Raw genomic sequence first — 14,491 nt, 5'->3', positions numbered from 1 at the left:
ATTGGTTTAAGCATGTTGCATGAACCAAGCAATTATGCTTGGCTTTAAGCCATAGTTTATGAAATGGAATGGCTAGGTTCTCACATTGTGCTAAGAGACAGACAAATCATATGATTCAGAGCAATGTTTCTTAAACTTTTTTCTCTCAGGACCCCTTCCCATTTTTAATAATTATGGAGCTTTTGTTTGTATGGGTTATATTTATCAGTATTTACCATTTTAAAAATTAAAACTGATGCATTTGCTAACTCTATCGCTTCTCATGATAGTTTGAGGGGATTTTAATACTGTATTATTTTTCAACATAGACTGGCAAGTATTTTTGATTTCAGGGACCTCTGAGAGGGTCTTGGGGGACCCACAGGGGTCCAAGAACCACACTTTAAGAAACACTTATTTAGAGCAATATGTAAACCTATCCAGTTTTTGATTAGATGTGCACGCAAGGGTTGCTTGGTTGGTTGGGTTAAACTTTTCAGATCAGGAGAATTTGCAACGAGGAGCAGGAACGTTTGTTTCCTCCCAATTATTTATCCCGCGACCCAAATCAACTTGGGTTTACTAAATGTGTGCTTCAGTATAAGGCTGCCCTTAGTTTTCCAGGGGTGGTTTCCATCACTGGCCGTTCCGGCTGGGACTGAGGAGCGGCGGGGTTCACCGAGATCGGATAGTCCCGTGGTTCCCCAACTCGGACGGCCCTACTTATTTTCCAGCAGACCTGCGTTTGAGGGGGGAGTGGCGGAGGGCTAAGGTTCCCTTCAGTCCGAAGCCCCGCCCCCTCTAGTCTTTCGGCACTTGCCCTTTTGCTCCTCCACCCATTCCCTCCCCGAGGCCAGCGCGCGGCTCGGTTGCCCGGCAACCTTCGGGCGTCTCTGTCAACTGCAGCCATGTCGGACGAAGAGGAGGCGGTGGCTGAGGCTGAAGAGATCATTCGCAGCCAGAGGATCTTTCTCAACCATTTGGACAGCTACGGCGGCAGGAACATCGGGAAGGTGAGGGCGCAAGGCTGCACAGCTCGGGAGCGGGAGGGAGGGTGGTCGTCCGCTTTGGGGCACGCCACGGACCCGCCAGATGCATCCCCATCGCAGCAAGGAAATGGGAATTGCAGCCCAATCTGTAGGGAGGGTGGGACGTTGGGAAAGGGGTGGGATTTTTTTTTTCTAGTCGTGATAATAAATTATAACTCTTTCAACAGGTTAATTCGGGGGGGGGGAGAAAGGAAGTGAGGGATGTCTGATTATTTATTTGTTAGACCTTGGTAGTTGATGGCATACGTGTAAAGAATAAGTAAGATAGCCAGCTTTTCCCTCAGGCGTTCAAAGAAGTCAATTTTTCCATCCCACTATATTCAGTGAGGTAGTCTGCAGTAGGATTTGGGGATTGGGCCAAGAGCATTCAAGGATCTTCCCAGTGCTTTAATCTTTAAACCCCACTGGCTCTGTATTTGAAGTAAAATGTTTATCTTCAAAATAATTTACAAAGTTAAGTTATTGCAGTTTTATCCCATGTCAGTTACAGTTTTACCTGATACGGGAGTCCTCCTTCTGGCTTTTATCTGCAGGAACTCAATTAGTCATCATGAGCTCTGCATGTTCTGTTCTAGGAGATAAATAATGATTATGAAGGGTATAGGTATGTGATCTGAATCAAAACAGAGGCATGAAAAGAAAGAATCAGCTTGACTTTGTACAGCATCATATTTGCAGTCCAAATTAGTCTTTTCTCCTATGTTGCTTGTAACCAAGTACAGTATTTTCAAGGCTTTTTCTTTATCTCCTAATTGCATTCTTAAAACTGCTTTGTGAAGATTAAACCAAGATGGAATGGCTTTTCCATATTCATATCTATATCTCTGTATCTCTGTACCTCTCTCTCTCTCAGACAGGATTTTGAATATTTTGTGGCTGTGCTTGTATAACACGCTTGCAATGGTTTATTCAATTAATTCAATTAATCAAAATGGTTGATTAATTATTAATTAATAAGATTGCAATAAGAGTGCATAGGATTATTCAAGAGTGCAATGGTTTATTCAATTAATTCAATTAATCAAAAGTTCTAGTGTTACTCAACACCCACTCAATTAAGTGCATGGGAGTTCACACAAGATTGTAGGCTAAAATGTGGCTGTCTAGTTTGTCATGCAAACATAGCCATCCTATATATTCTCCAATACTTTGTCAAAGCCAGGTCTCAAACTCCCCCTTAGCAGTGACAGCAACATCACTATGAAAAAGTCCAAGCATTTCCCCACTTTCTATTTTTTATTTTTATCTCATTGTTATCCTCCTGTTTATGTTGTTTTTACAGTCCTTGTCTGGGGGTTTAAGCTGTAGTTTCAGTAGTAATTATGATTGGTTTTAATCAGATTGTGAATGTTTTAACATCTTATATTCTCTATACAGTGTGCCACCAAGAAAAATTGATTGTGGCAAGGTAAAAGTTTGATAAATAAATATGTCTCATATTTAGACAAAATGGGAAGCTGTGGTTTGTTACAAACTATGGGTGAAAGTTTTGGGTTTTTTTTTCTTATTGAAGAAGAATAGGACAGCAAAAAGAGAAAATAAGAGTGCATAGGACCATGGCTCATATCAGCTTGTTGTTTTCACAATGCTCTGCTGTTTGTTAGGTCTATTTGTTACTTTGTATTTGGCTGAATAGAAATATGTATGTGTGCGTGTGCATGTGTTTGTGTGTGTGTAATGGTACGTGGTAATGACCTTGGGAGACAGGAGGGAGAGCTACAGACTGGACAATTGGCATGTAAAAGATACCTCAGTCCACAGAAGGAGGAAGGGTGGGAAACATTTCATATGGGACCCTCTCTAGTTTTCCAGAGACTAAAAGGTATACTTTCAGTCTTGCAAGATTCTGTTAATGTAACCTTATAACTCAGATAGAGCTAGTACTCCTGGTTGTGCTTCTTGTCTGCTCTACCTCATATATGTTGCCTAGAGCTTCTGGTGGAAAAGTGGGAGAGAGAGAGAGAAGGAGAGAGAGAGAGAAAGATTTTATTTATTTAAAAACTTATATGGTTGCCCATCCTATATACCATAACTCTGGGTGGCTCATAGCAACAATAAAAACATATGAGAAACAAAATATGTAAAAAGAAATCCCACGAAACAGTGCCTGTGACTCTAAAATGACACTCCCATATAGCAAAAACAATCACTGGGCTCCAACCTTACCCCATCCCAATGCTTGGGGGAAGACCCAGCTTTTTAAGTTTTTCTGGAAGGCTAGGAGGGCGAGGCCTGCCAGATCTCAGGGGTGACTGTGTTCTACATGGCAGGGACTGCTACTCAGAAACAGTACTGTTTCTTCCTAGGTCCTGCTACTGTAGATGACAACCTTGAGATAGATGGATGGATGGATGGATGGATGGATGGATGGATGGATGGATGAAATAAGAAATAATCATGGCTAATAAATACGGAATTATATTTCACCATCTTACTATTTATTTTACATTGTAAGTATCTGGCCAGTTGTATTGTTGGAGCCTCCTTGGAAGAAATACCAGAGGAAGAAGAAGAAGATGATGAAGGAAGATCAATTGTTGAAATTGTGCCCCCTAAACCAAAGGAAGGAATATATCAAATAGTGGGAACTCTTTCACAGGCAGAGAATGCAAAACCAGATTTTGCTATGGAAGCATATACAGTAAGTATTTATTTCATTTAATAAAATACTAATCCTACAAAATTCTATATGTGCAGATGACTCAATTAGAATTTTTCATGTTGCAGGGTCTGACAGAATAAAGCAGCAAAAGATAGCATATTGTGTACATAGGCATTCTTGGGGGGCAGAAGGAGTAACAAATAACAAAGTGGGTACTGTAATATAATACAAACTCCAGTCCTTTTCTACATGCACTGCAGCATCACATGCCGAGCTGTGATGTCAATGGAAATCAGGGGGCAGAGCTTGCAATGTCATGAGGCATACTTCATCATTCTGACCACTTCTCCTGGTTCAGTGGACACCTGGCCATAAAGTCTATATCCCCTGCTCAGTGCAGGAATTCAGATTTAAGCATTACATATATATGGCTGTATAGCCTCCATCAGTGAAGAGGTACTCAGTGTCTCGAGTTATGAGCAGTCCCTCTGCTGAACTGTTCTAATTGTTAGTTTTTCCTAACTTTCAAGTGGAATCTACTTTCTGCATTATTCTGGGTTTTGCCCTTTGAGACAATAGAAAACATGTCTTAACCTTATTTATGACAGCCATTCAGGAACTTTAAAAGTGCGATTACATCCTCCTCTCAATCATATTTTCTCAGTGCTAAATATAGCCAGTTCTCTTGGTCTCATCTTGTAAAATTAGTTTTGAGTTCTCATATTATCTTTAATGCTCTTCTCTTAATGTGTTGCCCAGAACTAGTCATAATGCTCAGAATGTGTTCTGTCAGTGCAAAACATAGTGGAACTATTATTTTCTGTTATTTGGAAACTATATTGCACTGTTACAGATTCAAACATCATATCTCTTTTTATCTGGGGCTGATTCATATACAGCTTATCCATATACAGTGCAATGCATGCACTGTTATCAAACTAAATATTCTGCATCCTATATTTGTGCAGTGCTTTCCTTGTTGCACTCCAGTTGATATTTCATACTTGTTTGATGAGAAATCACTGAAGAGTACTTTATGGATTTCAAGCTAGTTGTGTCTCCCCCTCATAAACATGCCAAATTTTATTTTTGGTGGCTAAGTTCAGCCAGGCAATGAGGGATTTATATGAGAGAAATATCAATGGGGGGAAAAAAGCACAATGACCTAAGATAAGTTGCTTGTTTTTAGATACCTTCTCCAGATGAGTTGCTAGCTCACCTGTTAGAATGTGATATCATTATTTACAACATCACTGAAGATGCAAAGCAAATTGAGGAAGCAGTCTGGGCAGCTACAGGTCAGTCAGATTAATTCTTTATTTTAAATAGTATGAAGAATACAAATAACCTCGTATTGCCCTATTCTGGGGAGCAGATGGTAAATCTAGCATGATTCAGCAAGTAAAGCATTAAATTATAAAGCATTTTCTCAAATCCTTCAGAAATTGACTTGGGCATATGTTGCTATTCTTTTTCCTTTTTTTTATTTGTGCTGAATTTACACTCATTACACTAAAACATTCATACTGAGTAAATATTCTTCCAGTGACAATGCTGGTTTAAATGGCTTGATCCAAGTGTACAGGTGAACTCTAGCAGTGCTTATCATAATGCCTAAATTGAAATGTATGGGATATGCTCCTTGTGATGCGATAGAGGATCACCTGTTTGAGTGGATGAGTCTTCCAACTCACGTCAGCTTCAAAATTATCCTGGGTAATCATATCAGCAGAAAGCAGTCAAGGAGAGGCAATGAAAAAGTGTGAAATCCTGATATGTGTGTATCAGTCTTTGTGAATGCATCTTCTCCTATTAGGCACTCTCCATATGGACTGTATAGTTATATCACCCCACCAACTGGTGATGGGTGGGCATTACAGGAATTTGGCAATACATTAATTGGTAATTCTATTGCTGGTGTGGGTCTTCCGGGCTCCCGGGTCTTCCAGGTAATTCTATTCTCTGTGTAGTCCTGGGGAAAGATAAAGCCCTCAACATTTGTGATAAGGTATAAATAGAAGTTTTTCTATTTATATTAACCTATACACTATAATATAATTATTCAGCATTACATGCAGAATCAAAAAACTTTGAAAAGCAGAAATTGTTCATTCTTCTATCAACAATAATGACATGGGCACGAAGCAAGCCTCTTGATCCGGTGAGTGAATGGAGAAGCAAACAGATATATAATACAATACAATTAATTTTACTGAATAGTTTTTTAATAGCATGAAAACAGATTAATTCTTGCTAGTTCATACTATATTTCAGTTAATGGGAATATTTATTCATTTATTTTATTAAATTTAGAGACCAGCCAACTCCAAAAGTTTGAGTGGTTTAGATTTTGAAAGTAACAACAATAAAACAAGAAAGAGAATGAATCTCCAGAAGAAATAACAACAAAAAGATCCCAAAGAAAAAAAGCCAGGGGTTCAGCAACCACTCTACCCCCAGGCCTAAGAACAAAGCCAAGTTCTCAAAGATTTTCAGTATATCATAAGTGGTGTTACAGGCGCTCCCAGGTTCAGCTTATCATTCGGTCATTCATTCACACACTCACAACCTGTTGAGGCATGCAAATCTTGTAAGCCCCCCTTGCTTTCTACCTGGGTTTTCCAGAGAACAGACAAGACACACAACCTTGGGCAACAGGAGGAAAGTAATAGGGACATGCACACATCACTTTCAACTGAACACTGAGGCACAACAGGTTCTTTGGAATACACAGAGTCCCAGTGAATTTAAAGTAACAGCAAACATTTACTGGTTATGTCAGAAAGCAAACTTACGAGGTTCGTCTCCCGAGCCGGGAATAAACACACAGGCGGTTGCTTGAAAGAGAGAGAAAACTTTATTTCGGAGAGCCAGATACACAAGATGATCAGCTGTCTCAGCTGTCCGGCTTCCCAGGAATCCCTTTTATAAGGAAGATCCTTAAAGGGTGCAAGGGAAACCTGCCCTCTTCAATTGCTTAGAAAAGGTAATTAGCTGGGATACCAGGAGAGAGCTTTGGCCTGTGAAAGTGACTAGGGAGCAATTGACTAGGGGGCCTTCTAAGGTCAGGGACCCTACTGAACTGGGGTTTCCTGTGTTTGCCTTATCTGGTATTGTCAAATTGGAATGTAGATCTTTTGGGAAGAAATCTTTTCATGATTTGATTTTTTGGGTTTAAGGAATGTTGGCCCTTCCTGCTAGGTCTTTAGTTATTTAATTTTGGGCTAGGGTGGCAGACTCTTGATTCTTTCTGTTACGTCTTAACCTTTTTAAGTGAGCCCATTCTCATTATAATTTAACCATATGCTTTGATTGCTGTTTAACATAGACAATGGTAGGGTGAGACAAATGGGAAGCTTTGACTTCCTGCTGACATGGGGGGGTGGTGAGAATTTGATTTCCTTCTCACAGTTACAATGTACATTTGCTCTTTCTCACACATGCACATCCACACTTACTCATGTCCTTCTCAACTAGGCTGCCAGGCACTAGCTAGAGGGATGGAAGCCACCAAGTCTGGATCCAAAGATGACTCAAAGATAACTCAAGGAGTAGGTGGGCTTCAGGACCCCTTTTATCCCCCAAAGTCCTTGCATTGTTGATTCACAAGACTGACAGCTACTCTTGTCTTGTTAATTTACAAGTCTGGTAGCTGTTGATGGGATTGGGGAGAGGTTTCCATGTGCTGAGGCCCAACTTCCTTTGTCTGGTTCAGGTGACATTTTTTCCTTTGTTTCCTTAACGACCTTTTTCCTTCTTATCTATCTTCTGAAAGGAGTTTTTAGATAAGATTCTTGGCTTTTTGTCCTCTCTGCTTACATGCCTGCTTCATCTTTTAGTCATGGAAGCTTCAGCCTAGTCTCACAGTGGGAGTCATACAGATCTCTGGGGGGATGCTATTCTAGAGGGCAGGAGGACCCAACAGAGAAGGCATACTTCCCAGGTTCCAATAGATGACACTGTTTAATTGAAGGGACCTGGAATGCACCCATTCTGCCATTTTACAAGCTAAAACTTGGAAATAGGCAGTCCCTCAGATAGGTAACACCCAGCTCCTTGAATTGCACCCAGAAATTAACTGGCAACCAATGCAACTAGTGAAGCAGTAGTGACATGTGGGCATACTGTAGTACCTCCATGACTGCCTGCACTGTCACATTCTGGACCATCTGTAGCTTCCAAGTAGACTTTAAGGGCAGCCCATGTAGAGTATATTGCAGTACACGTAGTATGAGGTGAATAGGGCATTAGTGACTGAAGGGCCATGCAGTCTAGGAATGGGCACAACTGACGTACCAAATGGATTTGTATGAAGGCCCTCCTGTCTGTAGCTGCCACCTGCTCTTTGAGGAGGAGCTGTGAGTCCTGAATGACCCACAGATTGCACACCAATCTCAAGTGGGGAAGTGCAACCCTATCTAAGACCAAAGATGGAAAATCCTCATATCCAGGGGGCCCAAATAACAATAACCAAACTTGGCAGTTCTGAGCTTAAACCTGTTCTTTTCCATTGAGACCTGAACAGCTTTCAGATGAAACATATTAAAAACATGGGATAATTACAAAGTTCACATTAAGAAAATTATTTTCACTATCTTCCCCTGCCTATCTATTCTATCCAGGAAGATCCAGAAATACCCTTCACAGAAGAAGACTATCGTAGAAGGAAGCCTCATCTTAATTTTATGGAACACATCAATGCTGAAAAAACCATTATCAAACTTGGGAAAACAGTAAGTATTAACACAAAAAAACTTGCATTATATTTCCTCACTCTTACATATTTAGCCAGTTTTTTTTAAATTCATTGTGCAGAGGTTAATAACCAGGTGCCACAATGGAAGAAGCTGAGGCATGGAAGTAACACACTAGAATCAGCTTGAATAATAAATGCATTTTTCATCCCTCTCCCATAAAGTGCCAAGGATTCTATCGCCTGTTGAGGCTCTTTCTGTTTCTTTCACTTAGATAAGAATAAATGCTATAAATATTTCATCTTCTCTAAGTAGATCAAAGGTCCAAACTTTACAGTACCATGATCCCCTAAAATCGTAAATGAGTGTGACCTCCATGAATAAAACTATTGATTTCACTAGGATTAGGGTTAGACAATAAATGAATATATATCTTTTAATAATTACATTTTACTCTATATATCACAATGGTTCCCAAACTTTCTGGTACTAGAACTATCCACTCACCCTCGTGTATGCAGTTTCTCAAAGTGGTACTTGCCAAGTGCAAGGCAGGAGTGCTGTTCAAAGGATTTAATTTTGCGAGCCCCCTCTAAGTGATTCACAACTCCCTGCAAGGTTGTGACCAACAATTTGAGAGCACCTAAAGAAGATGAAGAATCCCCCCGCCCCCCAAAAAAATACTGTGCAGGAAAAGCAGCTTCCTTTCATTGGCTAACATGAATAGAGGCTGTTGAAAATAAAGGAATTGTCAGGAAATAAACATGATTGGAGATACCTATTGAAAAGTCTGGTTGTTCTGAAGATTAGCCTGAGAATTAGCCCTTGCTTAGCAGATTCTACTTGCCTACTAAATTTAATATTTTAAATAACATCTAAATAGGGCTTCTCTCTTTTTTTCTTCCCTGCCCAGTTACTTCTCTTTGTTTTATCTCCATCCAATCTCCATCCTGATTTATCCTCTTCTACTTTGATATATGGATTGTTATAGTAGAAATGAATTCAATTAAGTTTCTAAAGTATTTTGAATAGAGACATTCTTTTTATCTTTTTCCTCAGAACAAAAGCAAATTTGGCACATATGTTGTTGCTTCAGGTGTTCAGTATGGAGCAGAAGAAAGACTTCTCCACTACTTTTTTAAGGTAATGTATTACAAAATTAATATTGTATAATTTATCCACAAAGAGTATATTGAATACATTCATTTATTATTTCTATAGAAATGGAAACTGAATTAGATGGAGGGTTGATTTGATCCTGGAAGACAATTCTTATGTATATATTTATTTTATTTATACTCCACCTTTATTTTATCAGCTCAAGGCAGCGTATATAATGCTCTCTATTTTTCTGATAGCAACCATCCTGTGAGGTGGGTTGAGCTGAAAGAGAATAATTTGCCTAAAATCACCCAGCTGGTTTCGGTGTCTACAGGAACCCTAGAACTCAGTCTGTTAATTTCTAGTTCAGTGCTTTGACTACTACACCACACTAGCTCTAGTAAATCAAATGGCCTTAGGTTTTTTTTATAAATTTAGGTGAGCCACCTGTTTTTGATTCAGAAAGTTGTGTACTGATTGGATCATTCACTAAAGCACTATTGGTGGTATGCAAAATTCAGCTTGCTTTGGTCTTCAGTGTTAGGTATATGCCTAGCCTAGCACCTAGGAGATAGAGAAGAACACACACTATTGCCTTTTCCTATGGCAAAAGTTGAAGCAACTGCAGTAGAACTCAAAAGGCTTAATGCAGATTTCAGCTGTACAGTGGAACCTCGGGTTACGAACTTAATTCGTTCCGTGACTCTGGTCGCACCCCGAATTGGTCGCAACCCGAAGCAAATTTCCCCATAAGGTTCAATGTAATTACCGTTAATCCATCCTGGCATGGAGGACAGGGAGGTGGCTATTGCTTGGAGGGAGAGTCCCCCCCCACGACCACGTGTCAGGGGCGGAAAATGGCCGCGGACCACGTGTCGGGCGGAAAAATGGCCACGGACCACATGTCAGGGGCGGAAAAATGGCCACGGGCCACGTGTTGGGCAGAAAAATGGCCACAGACCACATGTCGGGCGGAAAAATGGCCACGGACCACATGGGCGGAAAAATGGCCGTGGACCACGTGTCGGGCGGAAAATGGCCGCGGACCACGTGTCGGGCGGAAAAATGGCCGCGGACCATGTCACGGGAGGGAAAATGGCCGCATATCCTGTTCGTATCCCGAGGCGGAGTTCGCAAACCGAGGCAATTTTTTGCGGCCGGAGCTGGTCGTAACCCGAAAAGTTCGTTAACAGAGGCGTTCGTAACCTGAGGCACCACTGTATGTACGAAATGGCCCACCAGGCTGTGGTTGACTCTCCTAGCTAGGTTTTTACCACATAGTAAACCATTGTTTATTTAACCACAGTGTATGAAATAAACTACAATTGTGTTCCCACAGTATGCTGAACACATACAGTCTGATTTGCAAACCATAGGGCTGGGATCACATATCAATTTGACTAATTCAGATAACCAGGTTACACTTAACAGTGGGTTAGTATGTTGTATGAGCAGAACCTTTTTCATCTGCCCAGTGTTCTTATTCCATATATTCCAGTTGTCCCTGTATACCAAAGACAATACCTATTTTGCTTTGGATCAGCTTTGAGAACACCTTTTAAGAATGTTTTTAGGGCAAGTTGGGTATGAATTGCAATTTTCATAGCAATATATTGGTATTTGAACTGAGGTGTCACAAGACATAAAGGTATCCCCATTTTCTCCTTTGAAATATAGGACATGTTTCCATGTGTGGGACTAATGTGATGCAATACATTTACAGAAGAAGAACCTGCACCAATGCTTGCCAGTAGCAGGCCCCTCTACTATTATGATAGTAGCCTAATCTGTCTCCTTTGGAATATAAAATATAGCAACTATACAAAAATGCTGAAACTATCTCAGACTGCCAAGTTATGTTCAATCAAAGGTGGAATAGTCAAGGCTGATATCACCACTTGGCAACCTTGTACAATTGCAAGATCTATTACCTCTGTTTACATTACTTGTTTACCTGAGTTTAACTTACACATGGTTTATTCAGTTGATCAAATTTTCTGGATTCACATAGCATTCTGAGCTATAAATTAACTACATGGGCTTATATAAACCACATGTTAATATAAAATGTGGTTGCCTACTTTTGATTTGGTATGCATACAAATACAGCTTTTTAAATATTTAGGGCAATGCTTTAAGCTCCACTGTGCAGCTGAATTTAGCTTCCATTTTAATTTCCCATAATGCTATGGAATAATACTACCTTAAGGACATTGTGGGAAATCAAAATGATTGGTAGACCTACCAGATTAGAATGACTAGGTAAGCCCACCACAGCCTTCTAATGGAGCTTCTTTAAACCTGGAGATGGCATTAGATGTAAAGGAGAGAGACATTATCTGAAACTGCAGGGCCCCCCAAATCATTAAATACAACCCTAGAGGCTTTCAGAAGTTGCCACTGAATTATACTGTATTTATTAATTATACTACATGTAGTTTTAACTACATTAAAACATTTATTCCTGTCCTGGCACAATCTACTTATTTTGGCTTACCTATTTTTGAAATATGGTTCACAACAAGCCATTCATGACCAAGCGCTACCTTCAACCCAAAAACAATTTTGTACTCCTTTTCTAAGGTATTCCCATTCATGGCTCCTAATCTACCTTTCCCATGCATAAAAAAGCCTGTTTTCATAGCATGAGAAGCCATTAATATTCTCTGCTATGTGACAAAGTTGCATTAAAAGAATAAGCTTATTGGAAAATAGGTTTTGCAATCATGCATTTTCTCTACCCATTTCTACTTGTAATTTCTTGTCATTTAATGGCCGTTTATAATACCTTAAACCAGATGTAGAGTCAAGTCCTTTAAAACATGTAATTAATTTGTCCCCTTTAACTGATAAGTTAACATGTTAAGGGTATGATACAAAACATACTAAAGACAAAGTTACTTTGTAAATATTTGCAGTTATCTTGGCTTGGTGAGACTCCTGCAATACCCTGTTTTGGAGATGGACGAAATGTGGTTCCTACCATTCACATTACTGACTTAGCAGCGTAAGTACACTTTTTTTGGCTATACCCCAGAACTTCAGAATTTTGCTGATGTCTTCCCTGTAGTATTATTGAAACTAATAGGATTCTCCCTTCACATTCATTAAAGAGAATCAGTTAATATAACCCAGCTTTAAGCTTATTTGTAGGTTTCCAAATTGTTTTATTAATTTACAGATTCCTGCATTTTAAAGACATCCCTGAAAAGGAACGTTGCCTAATGCCAAATACTTTAAGAAATAAAAACTTTTATGTCTTTGGTTAAGAGCTAAACTTTCATGAAATGATGCAATTAATTATCTGATTTAATCATCTGTAAACAATAGGTATAGAGTGTTAATATGGAAGGGATATCCCTAGTTACTTAAAGACATTGGGTCAGATATCCTCCTGTGAATAGGAGAATTCTTCTGTTCACCAAAAGCCCCTTTCCATTCTCAGTCTAGTAGAGATTTTCACAACTGGAAATAATGGGAGGCCATGCAATGTTTTGTCTATTCTTCTACTTCACACACATACACACACACACACACACACACACACACACATACTCCAGCATTACTCTTTTGAATCTACAAATCCTAGTGAATCAAATATTCAGGAGTTATGGGGAAGTACTAAATTATTATTCCCTCACTTCTATATATTCACTGTATACTATGTATTCACTGTATATTCTATGTATTCATTCACATTAGAGTGTTGCAGAATATAGCAGATCATAGACCAAGGACTAATTACTTACTTGCAGTGGATGAATCAACACAAACCCTGAGTGAAATTGTGAAGGTAAAGTGGTTGAAGAATTTTGACTGTCATATTTACCTTCATGGTATGCAATACATTTTGATAACCTTTATTCTAAATACAAATAAAAAGATGTGGCATATAGAAGACAAATGAAATTACTGTGACATAAATCTGTGATTTATAGAGCTAAAGGGGAGAACACTTTGGCTTCTGCTGCTGTCAGAGAAACCAGGACCACTGGGAGGTTGCACCTACCCCTTCCAAATGTCCGCTTCTCCCGCCCCCTCCCCCCAAATCATGGTATGGGCAACCTAATTTCAGTAAGCAAACAGAGAAGGAATAACCTCTGAGAGTGTGATTCTTCCCTGTTAAAAAAATATCTATATCAACTAACAGTTACCTTGGGACCAGTGAGCTGAAAGGAAGCACAATCAGATGACATCCATTGGTCAGAGAGTTAAGATTTCTTTGATAGTGTGGGATTTGGATTTATAAATGTGTACTATTACTCTATTGTAAGCTTCCTTGAGTATTACCTGATTGGAGCTGCTGAATATTGAAGTCAAGCAGATTATCTTAACCCATTTCAAACTGGCTTTAAAACTGTTTATAGGGTAGAGTCTCATTTGCTGGGCCTGATGGATGAGCTTTTGCTTAGGCAGAAAGTGTGTGACTTCCTTGATTTTTCTTGACCTCTCAGTGGCTTTTAGTACTATCAACCACTAACTTTATGGACCACCTGAGAGATATGGGAATGGAAGACATTGCTTTGCAGTAGTTCTATTCCTGTCAAATAATTTGTAGTGGTGTTATTTTGAGGCATTTGTTGAAAGAGGATCTATTGTATGAAGTTCCTTTGAGCTCCCATCTGTCTCTAATGCTTTTCAATATCTACATAAGAATCCTGGAAATGATCTTCAGGAGATTTGGAGCTGGATGTTAACAGTATGCTGAGGATACCCAAATCTAGTTCTGTGTAATTCCTACAAATAATTGTGTACCTTCCCAGAATGCCTGCCTGAAATGAGTAATAGATTAAAAGAAGAATACATTAAACATGAAACCAGACAAGAAGGTGCTTATTGTCACAGGATCACAATCCTAGAAAGATGATAAATCTCCTGAATGCCTATCCAAAAAGCAGATACACAATTTAGGGATGTGTCTGGATCACATCTGTAACTAAAAATGTAGAATTTTACTATATAAATCTAACTTATTTCTGTATAATAAAACATTTATTACAAAGAAGTTGCTTAATTTATGGTGGCAGCTTCTACAATCTGCAGCAGGAATTGCAGGGATAGCAAAA

The 14,491-nt window shown here is 39.4% G+C and overlaps 1 protein-coding gene across 1 annotated transcript in view; it reads left to right on the top strand.

The window, feature by feature from the left end:
- Window positions 1-887: 887 nt before the first annotated feature.
- Window positions 888-14,491, top strand: part of AK7 (adenylate kinase 7) — a 45,059-nt gene continuing 31,455 nt past the window's right edge. The window contains exons 1-8 of the mRNA XM_088149870.1: window positions 888-992; window positions 3,484-3,669; window positions 4,820-4,928; window positions 5,697-5,791; window positions 8,253-8,363; window positions 9,384-9,467; window positions 12,344-12,432; window positions 13,128-13,218. Of these exons, the coding sequence (XP_088005996.1) occupies window positions 888-992; window positions 3,484-3,669; window positions 4,820-4,928; window positions 5,697-5,791; window positions 8,253-8,363; window positions 9,384-9,467; window positions 12,344-12,432; window positions 13,128-13,218 (870 nt within the window). The remainder of the gene's footprint in view (window positions 993-3,483; window positions 3,670-4,819; window positions 4,929-5,696; window positions 5,792-8,252; window positions 8,364-9,383; window positions 9,468-12,343; window positions 12,433-13,127; window positions 13,219-14,491) is intronic.

Source organism: Python bivittatus, unplaced genomic scaffold, assembly GCF_059951505.1.
Source record: "Python bivittatus isolate LINGU-HERP-01145 unplaced genomic scaffold, Pbiv_v1 ctg000580_np1212, whole genome shotgun sequence".
Taxonomy (NCBI): Eukaryota; Metazoa; Chordata; class Lepidosauria; order Squamata; family Pythonidae; genus Python; species Python bivittatus.
The sequence above is the reverse complement of the archived record's forward strand: the minus strand, read 5'-3'. Positions and strand labels throughout refer to the sequence as shown.